At 40.1% G+C, this 14,226-nt stretch overlaps 1 protein-coding gene across 1 annotated transcript; it reads left to right on the forward strand.

Annotated features, from left to right (window-relative positions):
- Positions 1-10,906: 10,906 nt before the first annotated feature.
- On the forward strand, positions 10,907-13,057 carry LOC143362266 (uncharacterized). Its single transcript, XM_076802271.1, has 2 exons — positions 10,907-11,735; positions 11,991-13,057. Exons 1-2 carry the CDS (start codon positions 11,246-11,248, stop codon positions 13,055-13,057), a joined length of 1,557 nt encoding a protein of 518 aa, XP_076658386.1. The 5' UTR covers positions 10,907-11,245.
- Positions 13,058-14,226: the final 1,169 nt, after the last annotated feature.

A 14,226-nucleotide genomic window follows, 5' to 3' on the forward strand; every position in this document is an offset into this window, starting at 1 on the left:
CAAACACTCGATTTATCTCGAACCTCGGAAATCCCTTCATCGATCCGGCGAAATCGTCGATTTTTATCCTCGGAAGTCGCAGTAACTTTCCAGCAATATTTCTGATATTTTTCTCGTGACTTTATAAAACCGATCCAAGTGTCTTCTCTTTGCATTCTCGACGTTGCATCGACGACGTTATTATTATTAGCCTTGTCAGCAGATTTTATGCGTTTACAGCAGAACTAGGTGAAATTTAAAATTCTAGGAAGATTAATAACTGCGGATTTTGTGCGTATATGATTGAGAACTGAGTAGGTGCAACTTAAAACAATTAAAAACTAAAGATTTACTTAACTTGTATCGTTCTCACGCGTGATTTCATTTTTCAATCTGGCGTGCGCAATTCTCAGCTCGTGACCGTCCATTTCCGTTTCCCGGGCCCTTGAATGGCTTTTGTCAATGCCAGCCGTAGTAAACCCTGAAAACTGATTGAAATTCGCGGGGGTGTCGAACGAAATCAAATAAAAGAAAAGTATCGCAGCTACGAGATCACTGGGAACGTTTATGGCGTATACGCGCGTGTATCGGCAGCCATTCCGAAGTCTTTGAATGATCTTGGAAGGGAACGATAGTCGAAACAATGGGGGCTTGAATCGCAACGAAAAGAGGTAGGACACAGGTAGAAAGTTGAAATTTTCCCGATTCTGGAACTTCCTCGGTTCGGTATGTTGGTATCGAGCTGATCGAACTTTGAAGAGAAAAGAGCTCCATTTCGAGTAGACGTCCAAAGAAAAAGGGGGAATTGCACGATACACCAGGGAACGTTCGAGTCTTGATTGAACCGCTCGATTTACTTTTGCGGTATATGAACGAGTAAATACATTTGCCACTTTGTGGAAGTTGCATTACGCATTAACGAGGAAAAGTCAATTACGCGCAAGCAATTTGGCAAATAAGTGGTTCAAATGTATCAAGTACATACATAGTGGTATACTTCCCTAAAGTAGAATATTTTACTGCAACGACCTTGAATGACCTCGAGTCGTAGGACACTGTACGAGTCCTAAAACGCTAATTTAAGAAACGGCGTTGACCTTCGCACGTCCTCTACGCGACCACCTGCAAAAAAGAAAAACTCTCAGCATGGAATTATGATCGCAAGTTTCGTCTGACACACTTTTTTGTTACACAGCGAATCTATATGAGAAATAAAATTTTTGAAAATTCGAATCGAAAACCATAAAATTAGAATATCGGGGCAAGAACCGATATCGAATAACAAACACAGGCTGCTCTCCGGTGAAAAATTCAACGTTTAATTCCCTATTGAAATTGATCGCTCGGAGATCTCGTCTGATTAGTTCGCGTAATCGAGGTCGAACTGTGCGCTATTACCCACGGCGGTCCGAATTAGCCGAGCGAGTCGTACGTTACGATACAATCGGGGACGGTCGTTCTTTCCGCGAAAATTTCCGGCACGAAGGGTTCGCAGAGCGCGATGCAACGATATCGGTTCCCGTGCGACTTCGCGGGGACAACATTTATGTTATTTGGTCGATCGGTAGGGCAAGTGTTCCGCCGTTATGCGAGGATCCATAGAAATCCCCGTGTCGTTCCATTTTATCCGCGGCACGCTGCGGACATCGTTACGTTCGATTTGCTTGCTCAGAGGACCGCGTTCCGTGCTCGATAGAACCGATCCTCTTCTGGTATCGCGGAATGCGCGTCAGCATCTCTTTGATTTTCTGGATAATCACGCCCGCAACGAACGTTTCCGGTATCACCGACATTCGAAGCCGATTGTCCCGCCGCGATAGTCGAGTCTCGTACCACCGACGATTATATACTTTTATTCATAGAACGATCGTGCCTGCGGAAAAATTCCAGATTCCAGCCACGCGTTAATCTATTATTCACAGGGTACACAGAATAGATAATTATCCTGAAGCTATCGGTGTCCGTGGAAACTCCGATTTAACTGATACTGACAGTCTCGTGGAAGACTATACCCCGTTCGCGAAATCAATACCTATTGTACGCTACTGCTTTAGAATTATTTCCGGCGAAGTTTGTTGTACCAGGATTATTATTAACCCTTCAGGATTCTCCATCATCCTCATCCTCCAACCTTCTCTTCGCCCTTCCTGCCCGGTCGAGTCACCTATTTGACTGGACTAGGAACGGCGGAGTTACGTGTCCGGTGACACATACTAGGGTTCCAAAGGTCTTTGGAAAAGGGCCATATAAGGAGCCTTCTCATCAAAGGACGATCACTTCCGAGTTAACACTTCTATTGCACGGACCCATAATTTCTGTAAGCGGGAGTTTCTTGTAAACAATCTGTTGGCGTGTGTGTGGCCTACTCAATAAAAACTTCAGGTTATCAAGAAGACAAGGACTATTTCCCGAGAGAATCCCATCCTTCTTTCTTCACGGCATGCCGTGTGTCGTCCAATGGAAAAAAGTCCGAAAATCGAAGTGTAAAATCTGCAAATTTATGTATCCTAAAATGTTCGTAACAAAACGTAGTTTCTAAAACTGCCTTAAATTTTAACTGAATAAATCAATTTGTTATTAAAATTGAGGCTGAAACTTCACTGTCAAATTCCGCGCATTTTTGAAAACATGCGTCCCTCGCAAGCTATTTGGTTTTTTAATTTGATTTTTACAGGGTGTGTTTAGCATTATTAGACCTTCAATCTCCCAAAAAGTTTTTTTTAATTATCGCAGTTTGTCCTAATTTTTTATGTTTAACGTTTATCAACTTTGATTAGAGTTTTAAAAAAAGTACATCAAAGTACACCCGTGAATTTTTTTACAGTAATTGGTGGCACATTAAACTTTAATTTCGCATTGGTTTAAATCTGCTCACATTTGCTCAAGCGGAGAAAATATAAATATTATTAAATTCCAAGAAATAATTCAAGAAGCTGGAGAATTATATTTAAAACATTATAATTGGTATGTGATGCCGGTAACTACGCATAAATTACTTTTCCATGCAGTTGAAATTATTAAAAATACAATTGTTCCTATTGGCAAATTATCCGAAGAAGCTCTAGAGGCTCAACATAAAAATATAAAATATTTTCGGGAACATAATACCCGCAAGACATCAAGAGAAAATTCAAATAAAGACCTATTAAATCGTCTTCTACTGGAGTCGGATCCAATTATTGCCCATTATAAAAAAAAACATACGAAAAAAGAAAAAAAGGATTTTGCAGATATAAGAGACTATTTATTATTATAAATGAAACATCCTACTTATCAGATTCCAACTCAAACACTTGTTCTGATGATAGTGAAGCTGAAGTAGTATAGTACGTCCACATATTATTTAATAACATATTATCTATGTTAATTTATTAATTAATTAATTTATTCATTTTATTTATTTCTAGGTAAAATAAAGGAATTCTCTTAAGGATTCCTAAGTTTTAATTCCTCCTTGTGAAGATTTGAATAAGTAATGTATACAGTATTGTACTTTTTTTTTTAATTTTCGTTAAAATTGTAAACTACGTTTTATGCAGTAAAAAAACATAGGAATTTATTAAAACATAAAAGTTATCGCAATTAAAAAAAAAATTTTTTTTTAATAATTAAAAAAAAAATTTTTTATATACTGTTACGTATGGAGACGTTTCTCCACGTTCATTTCGATTAGAAGTTCTAATCTCTTTTTCTGAGAACGAAAAGCGTTCAACAGGCCCCTTGTTTAATAATTGTACTCCGGCTGGACGCAGCTGGCACGAAGCATGATTCAGTAACAGCACCGTACGATTTCCTAATATGGAAATCTTCAAAACATCCCCTTCTGGAATGTTTTGTCAAGATAGTCTTTGATAGGAAATATCCTGGCTAACCCTTCGTTTTACCCCTATAAAAAAAAGATCCAGCTGCAAACCTTAAATTCACTTGAAACGACAAATACGAGTACGCGACCGTAAAATAAAACAGATACATTCCCCTCTCATTTTTAGGGTATATAAACCCATGCATTTTCATCCTCTTCGGTTAGTCGAGAAGCGGTTCAGTCAAGATTCAGACGCGGTTCAGTACTCGTGCAGTCACGTCGTGTCAAGTCTAGTGAGATCGGGTTAAAGTCCCTTTCGAATCAATTCGTAACCTTATAGATTCCGTCAGTTCGGTATATATTCTATTTGGCATTCAACAATCGCTATCTAACCCCGCATTGCCAGTGCGTCAACACCGTGCATCATTAGGTAACAATTTCTCTAATTGTACACTTACTACATCCACTCGCGACACAAACAATCACACTTATAACTATTCCAAATCAGAATATATTTGTCTTGTTTGTTAACTCGCGTAATCTACAACCTTTAATTATTGCCTGATATCCTAATCTAATAACTGAACGTTCCCACATGATACAATCTTACCGCTCGGATTGTATCCATTAAATTATATATAAGTTACGAGGCTTACTAATCTTAGATTCAATTCAACGAAGATTTCTCCAACCTAGTGGCTCCCCGGTTTCGCATTGGGTGCGTCCACGAAAATTATACCATCCTAGCGGAACCCTGATTTCGCATTGGGTTCTTCCGTATCCTAGCAGCTCCCTGGTCTCGCATCAGGTGCGTCTGTGAGTTATCCACCTTCCTTTAAATCGGGTTCGCCGCGTGTCTCTCCTAGTGACTCCCCGATTCCGCATTGGGTGCGTTCACGAAGTTTCATCCTCCTAGTAGCTCCTCGGTTTCGCATCGGGTGCGTCTGCGTTTGACTCCAACCTCCCAGAGGTTCCCTGGTTTCGCATCAGGTGCGTCCTCGACGTCAACTATCCTAGCGGCTCCCCGATCTCGCATTGGGTGCGTCCGCGTACTTAACTAACAAATTGAAACCATATTCCTGGGGTAACAACCCCTCGCCGGCCTCTCGCGTTGCTCGCAGCTCTGGCTCGTAACATATACCAATCGATTCGCCTTTGCATTTTATTTCAAAAAGTATTAAGGTACTTTACTCGAAAATTTCATAATTTAAGAGTTATGACTTTTTTCCCGAATTCCCATATACTCGACACACTGTGCGGCATAACAGTACAACCAACGTTGTATGATAATTTGAGAGTCAGAAGGGAATGGGAAGGGAGCGTTTCGTCCTGGGCCCGCCAGAGAACTCGTCGGTAAGGTTATACAGGGTGTCCCGAATTTAAATGGCAAAACTTCAGGAGCGCGTAGGGGACCGAAAAACTAAGACAAAAAGTCTTTCAGAGATTTGCTCGTTTTTGCTTCGTTTTGGTGAAAATCGCAAAAAAGAAACGAAACAAGTTTTCATTTTTGTACTTATTTATTTACATTTTATTTGCGTTATCATCTATTTAATGTAGACATTGTTCAAAATGTTGCCCTCTTGCAGCAACGCAAGCATTGCATCTAGCACTGACTTGATAAATTGCAGCTAAACATTGTTCTGGTGATATTTGGTGCACTGCACCTACGATTCGGCCTCTTTATTGCTCTCTTGAATTGATTGGCACCGAATAAACTTCCTGCTTCAAGGTTCCCCATACGAAGAAACCCATGGGTGTCATAACAGGTGATCGGGATGGCCAAGGTACTATTCCTCCACGCCCAATCCATCGTTGTGGATAATTTATGTTCAGCCAAGCTCGAGCAGCTCTGCTATAATGAGCTGGACATCCATCGATGGACATCAATCCGCCGCTGCAAGGGAATATCCTCTAAATAATTAGAAAAGTTGTCCTCCAAAAAATGCGTAAATGTGATCCCATTCGATCTTTCGGGTAAAAAATACGGTCCCACCAGTAATCCGTTCCAAATTCCATGCCAAACGTTTATAGCAAATTCATGCTGAAACCTGTTTTCTCTAATAGCTTTGGGATTTTCGTGAGCCCACACATGATCATTTCTTTGGTTAACAATTCCCCTCCTCTTGTAAAGGTAGCTTCATCGGTCCATATTATTTGTAATGGAAATAAATTGTCATTGCGAATTGTTTCAAGAAACCAATTGCTAAAATTCATTCTCTTGACATAATCTTGAGGCAATAAATTCTGCACTTTTTGAAGATGGTACGGGTAGCGATTATCATCTTTCAAGAGCATGCAGCTGATGCTCTTCGGACGCTAGTCTCAGGATTGTTATCAAAGTGGCTTTGGATACAATTTCTTCTCCGACAATCTGCTCTTAACGCTGCCTGGAATTGGTCGCCTTCATTACGAAGTAAAAATGACCCAGTCTCTCGTAGTCTATTAAAAGTCAACGAAAAGACTCGTCGATTAGGCACTCTTCTACTTGGAAATCGGCGCGCATACTCTCGCACCGCTTCTAAAGCGTCACCGTTGCAGAAACCGTACACGAAAACTATATCAGCGTATTCAACATTAGAATATGCACACGGCATTGTAGCTGAAGCTGTTCACTCGAAAATATCTGAGTAACTGACTAAAGACTGATTAAGGAATCATAGAAGAAAGCAAGAATGTAAAGGATAACATCAAGTGTTTACATATCTCACTGTCACAACTCACACAACAGTGTCAAAACAATCACAAATACAAGTGTATACAACAACTGAAGAGAGCAACTGACAACGAGATATTGAATTTTTCCGATTTTCTCCAAAAAGAAGCAAAAACGAGCAAATCTCTAAAAGACTTTTTGTCTTAGTTTTCTGGTCACCTACACGCTCCTGAAGTTTGGCCATTTAAATTCGGGACACCCTGTATAGCGGGCCCTGGCGGGAAATGTGCCTGATGAGGGGAGGGAGCGCGAATCGAGGGGAAAAAGTTACCCCCTCTCTGCCGGGCCCGGGAGTATGCACGACAGAGGCGAAACGCGTCACGTGGCGAGTAGCGCGGTAGTGGGGGAACAAGTCTTGATCTGGCGACACTGGTATTTAAAAAATGTATTAGTATTTGAAACGGTTTATTTCGGAGAGCACCCGCAATTTTTCGATTAAAAATTTTCATCAATTATAAAGTTACGGCTGACCTTCCGAAGGTTGTAAAAAGAGAGAGGATTCCTGTCGGAAAAGCGACGTTCTTTTTGTATGTGTACGGACACTGCCGGTCGGCTGCTCTGACAATAACGTTTTCAATTGAATTCTGGAAAAAGTCAGCCTGCACCGAAATAATTACACGCGAAAAACGAAAATTCAACCATCTACAATTAAATATCGTAACGAATACAATGGTGACGGAACATAATTAACCGCCCCCAGTGAAAGGGTTCGCTCTTCTGGAAGACATTAATTAAGTTATACAATTGTAACCGTTTCATGAATGAGCCTGACGGATGTGAAACGCGTAAAATTCATATTTCACTACATACGACGACAGTAGTTTATAACCCGATTCTATTCAGTCTATTTTTAAATGTAAATTTAATAATATTGTACAATACCTAATCAAATCGAATCTCTGAACTTGTATAGTGCAGCAGATGTTCATTGTACTGTTCGGTGGACAGCGTGTCGAATTAAATTAAAATTTAAATGGCAAATGTTTATTCCCTGTGTCTTGCGCCCGGCCATTAGTCGAACAACGTCGATTACACAGAACAGTATTGTGCAGTTCCAGAACCGAAATTCACTTAATGGGTCCGCGTTGCTGTAAGTATGAAAATGATATTAAAGCCGACGTGCCATATCCCGAATGCCGGTGATGCTAATTAGCGATACACTGACTCCGTTAGGGAAGTCTTGTTTGGACTTTAGCGGTACAAGGTAACGCGGCTCCGTGGTACTTTCGAAACTGATTTAGCAACTGCGGTTTAATAACCGTTGTACGGCTTAGCTTAACGAAGTGCTCGCAATTAATTACGCGTTCGTGCGCGAATATAACAAATTGCGTTACATTTGTAGAGATTCCGGCAACAGATTCGGGAAGACAATACGGGACGATAACCTTCGGCTATACAGGGTGTTCTATTAATTTTATTCGATTTACTACTATTATTTAATTCATTTAAACTATGGGAATTAATGTCGTAAAATTACAGTAGTTAGGATAAATGGAAAAAAATGAACCGAATATTCGTTGTTCGAGGAATCGGTATCAATGATGCTTCGGGTGACCGCGCATGCGCACAGGTATGCGTATCGGCAAGCTGGGAACAGGGGATTCCGCAACGAAACGTAACGCGTCGCATCGCGGTGTTTGAGAAACCGCGACTCCTGCTGGCAACTTTGTCTTCGTTCCCTTACCTGCGCACAGATTTACGAGGCCGCGTTACGTTCGCAGGAAGAAGAACGGATGAATTATGGCGCACCTGGCCCGACCCAACGGTTCCGCCGGTATTATTTGTGGCAGCCGGGGAAATTATCGAGTTACGTGTTTAATTGCGCGAGGATTTTATCGTTAGACAGAGACACCGTTCCCGTTTTAATCCGATTGTTTACTTATCATTATCCACCGTGTCCCGTACACCAACTTTACCTTACGTTGCTTCTTCTATCAAAGCGAAGCCATAACAAAACTGTGCTTGCACAGATGAATGTTCAATTAAAATTACCACCAAAGGGAGTACCGTGTATACGGCTACGGATATTTCAATGAAAATATGTCGATCTAAGGAAACGTCTGTTCCATTCGTGAAATCCGACTAGCGATGCGGTAATAAATCGTGGGATTTTACAATACCTCGACGAGAAATCGATATATCCCATAAGCGCCTTGTCTCAGCCGGGAAAAGATATATCGTCGAACGATTGCCAAAACTATCCGGATTTTCCATTTAAAAGGCGGCATTTCCGCGCCACTGTCAACGCCGCTCATGGTATTTGGAATGCTCTTCAAGTTACGGATATATCAAACGTTGTATCTCGCAAATTACGTGCACGCGAAACAGGCGTCACCGTTCGAATCATTTCGTTGCGATTCTCTTTGCTACTAATAACGTGTTTATTATGCGTGACAAATATACTGCATAACAATTACCGTGTGCTGCTAAATTTAATATTCTTGTGAAAACTTTCGTGTCAAAAAATTCACTTCTAATTCACTTCTAATTCAATTAATCAAAAATTGGGGTACACGGCTAATTATTTTTTAACGATCGCTCGAAAACTGTAGTTCCATTTATGTTTCGGGCGATCCAGAGAACAGTTACTAGTTGAAAGTATTTTTGGCTAGCAGCATGCGCAGGTTAGGGCCATGCCAAATACGCGTCACGTATATCGAGACGTAAGCTCCTTTAACAATAAGTTTTGGAAACTCCGGCGGAGGCTAAAAGGAGTCTAAAGTTTTTAAACTAATCTAACGGGCTACCGTAAAGTTGTTAATACAGATTCCGCGAGGAACCATCCGGAACACGCGAGTTCGAAAGGCATTAAATGAATTTTTTCATTAGTCCTAGAAACCCTTACAGATAATGGTCTCTAATTGAATAAATAATTTTTCAAATTATTACAATGTGTATTGGTTTCGTGCTAACTTCGTTTAATTACTTTGCCAACGCGCTCCTTCTTCTAGTAACGCCATGGACATACGAAATCTCATTTCATGAAAGTAAAATCATGTTCTCACGCGTCTCGAAGACTGTACTTTCCCTCGAGCGCTTACCTCGTCCTTCCTTGGCGAAGGACAAGCTGCCTTGAAATGCATATTTTAAGACGGTTCCTGAATTTCGGAGCACTAAAATTTGTCCTTCGCCCTCCGCGCAGATTGGCCAGCTTTTCAAAAAGTCTTCTCTCAAACTTTTACGATCGTGCGATTGTAAAAAATACGCGATCCTCGGGAAGCGTACCGAGGCGAGCTTCGCATAAATCATAAGTTATAGAGAAACATTTTCAGTATACCCCGAGGCATCGCTTTTTAATCGTTTTTTTTTTTTTCTCAAATATGAAAATGTGCTACGCAAGATGCAAGAGTCGACTTAATCGGAACTCACTACGAGCTATGAAACGGAGTTTTACAGTGCTACTAAGAAGTACGTAATATATTCGAGCTCTTCGCGGACCGCAAGATTGCAAAAATAGCCTATGGCTGGCGCAAGTGGCGGATCAACGTGGAAAATCCGTCGCCTAATTTTTCTCGGTCGCGAAATTCTGCTCGGCTGATCGCGTCGATTATCGCGATTCGAGGGAAGAAGTGTGGAAGGGAGAGGGATGACTGATTGAAGCGAAGCACGGTAATCGTCGGTGATTGAAAACTGGTCGAGTTAAAAAGGAGGTGTGGGGTGTGTGGGGGGAGTAAGTGGGACGTCTAGACGGTGGCAGTCGAACGAGAAATGCACCAGAAAAAAGGGGGTCGTCGGATAGACGAATGGAAGCCCCGCGTTTCAAGGTGGAACAACCGGGAACAAGAGGGGAACGATCTGGAAGGAAACCAGGCAGAAACGCGGCAATCCGAGACGGTGAGATTATTCGGGACGTCGATCTCGCTCGTGTGTCGATTTCGAGACGGCTGCTGTGCTGAAACGCGGCAAGTTTTGCATCAAAGAAGCTGCACACGCGCGCGCACACGTCCACACGTACGGAACACCGTGTCGCCAGGCGAGTTCCCCTGTAAATAGACCAGACGAACGAAACTGTTTCGGTGTAACGAGGCTGAAGCAGTCGAAAGATTCGTATCGAGCGGGCAACTTTTCTCGCGGGAACTGCATGCTTCTCGAACTTGAACTTTTAATTGAAAACATTGCTGGACAGGAACGTTAGAAGTGTCATCTACGAGGGTGGTCTGAAAAGTTTCCGACCTAACAAAGATGTAAGGCCTCTTTTTCCTCAAAATTATTTTTATTTCTCTACATAGTCTCCTTGTAAGTCTATACACTTCTCCCATCTCTCCAGCCCGTCCAAATAGTGCTTGCCGTCTTTCTCTGCAAAATAGCTATTTACAAAGGTGATGGCTTCCTCATTTGAGCCCGTTAGTCGACAAGTGGCATAAGTCCAAAATTACGAAAAATGGGGTTTTTACAGAAATAGTAGGTATTAAGAATACTTGTTTTATTTAACACATTAATTTGTGTACACTTTGTTTTATGCTAATAAAAAATAAGATTCAATTTTACATCCTAAATAAAGTGACTGTAACAATATCTTGAATAATGGCATAAGTCCAATCTCTTGGACTTACTCCGTTATTCCACGGAACATATGGACTTACTCTACTGTTACATTCGATTAAAGGAAACTGGTATATGTATACGCGACAATCGTTTCGTATTTACTAAAACCGACGAGGGTCATTCATGTTTACATTAACTTCTAGAACTGTTTAGTATCTTATTAGCTTCCGTATCAGTAACATTCTGATATATTATATTTGCTCGAAATGATTAACGTTAACGCAAATCGTACAAAAAGTCGGAAAAGAGTAAGAAATAGTGATGGCTGGGCTGGGAATGTTGCAAAACGACTTCGTAATTCGGGTGCAGAATACGTAAACCGGAACAATAATATAGTTCCTGCGAAAAAGTTTGAAAACAAAGACTGTGGATGCCAGAAAAAATGTACAGACAAAGTTGATGGAGAAACACGGAAGAATCACTTCTATAATTTTTGGAAAATAGGATCCTTCAACACACAAAATGCATATCTTTGTGGACTTATACATAGTGTACCTATAAAAAGAAGACGACCACGAGATGAAAGTAGATGTATGAAAAGTAGCAGTAACGTATACTGTTTATCCAATATTGGTGACTCTACCAGTGTTGTATGTAAGAAGTATTTTTTGCAAACTTTTGGTGTCAGCGAGGGACGCGTGAACAGAGCTATAATAAAACATGCAGAAGGTGAAACTGTTGGAAATGACAATAGAGGTAAAGCAGCAAATCCGCGTAAACTTAGCGAAGATACTATTAAAAATGTTTGTGATCATATTCAAAGTTTTCCTGCTAATGTATCTCATTACACACGTGAACACAATCCAAACCGACAGTATCTAAATGAAAATCTCAATATTCATAAAATGTATATATTGTATAAAGAAAAATGCTCTGGATTAAACATACTATCAGTAAAAGAGCACATGTATCGAGATATATTTAATACGCGTTTTAATCTACATTTTAAAGCACCGCGGAAAGACACATGCAAGAAATGTGATGAATATAAAATTAAACTAGATGCAGTAAGTAGTGACCAAGAAGTTATTAAAAAACTTGAAGATGAACATGAGTTACATCTACGAAAAGCAGAAGCAGCACGTAATTCTATGAAAGAGGATATAAAAAATGCAAAGTGTTCAAATAATATTTATGTATGTAGTATCGATTTACAGAAAGCATTACCATTTCCAATATTAACAGTTTCTGATGCGTACTATAAGAGAAATATGTATTGTTATAATCTCGGTATTCACGACTTACGTGAAAATAAAGGATACTTTTATGTTTGGGATGAAACATTAGCATCCAGAGGATCACAAGAAATAGCATCATGTTTAGTTAAACATATTAAATCTGTTGCTGGTTATAAAGATAAGATAATTATTTATAGTGATTCTTGTACTGGACAAAATCGTAATATAAAAATAGCTTTGTCTCTGTTAAAATTAGTGCAAAGTGATGATATTGCAGCGAAGATTATAGAACAGAAATTCTTAATATCAGGACATTCGTTTTTACCGAATGATTCAGATTTTGGATGTGTTGAATCTGCAGCACGCCATACATCTATTTACATCCATGAAGATTGGTATCGATGTATGAAAACTGCTCGACGTTCCAACAAGTTTGTGGTTTATGAAATGAAAAGAAACGAATTTTTTTCAACTAAACAGCTAGAACGGTCAATAACAAAGCGTAAGAAAAATACATTACGCAAAACTGTAAATTGGTTCACCATTCAGTGGTTACACTATGAACGCGGAAAACAGTTTGATATTTTTTATAAAACTACGATTTCTGTGGATGTTAAGTATGAAATATTAAATATTCAGCGTGCTCGGTGCGGCAGGCCATTGCAGTTAAAAAATAGAACGCAGGAAAATTTATATCCATCTGTGCGTCCTGTTTCTGAGGCCAAAAAGAAGGACATGATAGATTTGCTGAAATTTATCCCTCCAGTTCATCATGCATTTTTTCAAGCATTAAAGACCAGTACAATTGAAGAGACTGGTGAAGAATCCAGCAACGAATAAATTTCTTTAATACATAATATACAGTAAACTTGTAGTGCATTAAAAATGACATTTGTGTAACTTATGATTATGAATACATTAATAGCCATATGGCGTAAGTCACTTTCTCACACAAAAGTGGTATCACAATTCAGTGCAATAATGGCACTTCATTATTCGTTACCTTACTGTTTGTTTACTATTGAAAACAATATGGATTTTATTTTCAGTTACAATGACATGATTACTATTCTTTCGCTTTATGTGGTTACAATAAAGTTACATTGTGTATTGAATTTTTTGTACGATATTACACGGAAGTCTAATTTCTACAATATTAAGAAAAGGGACTTGATTCACTTATCAACTAAGGGGCTCATTTGATGAAAATCTCCGTCCTCCGAGTGCAACTTTTAACTTGGGGAGCAAAAAGAAGTCGCTTGGAGCTAGATCTGGTGACTAAGGTGGGTGATCAAGCAGTTCAAACCGCAATTCGTGGATTTTTGCCATGGCAATCGTTGAGGTGTGAGACGGCGCATTTTCTTGGTGGAACAAGATTTTTTTTGCAAATGTGGCCGTTTTTCCGCAATTTCTGCCTTCAGCCTGTCAAGTAATGATGCGTAGTATACTCCTGTAATGGTTTTCCGTTTTTGAAGATAATCAATAAAGATAACTCCACGACTGTCCCAGAAAACAATCGCCATCACTTTCCCAGCCGAAGGAACAGCCTTTGCCATTTTTGGCGCCGATTCCCCATAAGCAGTCCACTGTTTTGACTGCATTTTTTATTCGGGAGTGTAATGGTGTATCCAAGTATCATCAACAGTAATTGGCCGGCGCCGAAACTCTGATTTATTGCGCCTAAATTGCGCCAAAAGAGCGATCGAAATGTTCATTCGAACACGTTTCTGATCCAACGTGAGCAAACGCGGCACCCAACACGCAGACAGCTTTCTCATGCCTAAATCTTCATTCAATATGTGACAAATACGTTCTTTGGATATATTCATGGCCTCTTCTATCTCTCTAACTTTAATTCGACGGTTGTCTAGCACCATTTGGTGAATTTTAGCGATGTTATCGTCACTGGTTGCAGTTTTTGGGCGTCCCGAACGTTCATCGTCACCCAAACTGGTACGGCCACGTTTAAATTCAGCTGCCCAAAATTTCACGGTGGTAAATGATGGTGC

Source organism: Halictus rubicundus, chromosome 16 (genome assembly GCF_050948215.1).
Source record: "Halictus rubicundus isolate RS-2024b chromosome 16, iyHalRubi1_principal, whole genome shotgun sequence".
NCBI classification, from domain to species: Eukaryota; Metazoa; Arthropoda; class Insecta; order Hymenoptera; family Halictidae; genus Halictus; species Halictus rubicundus.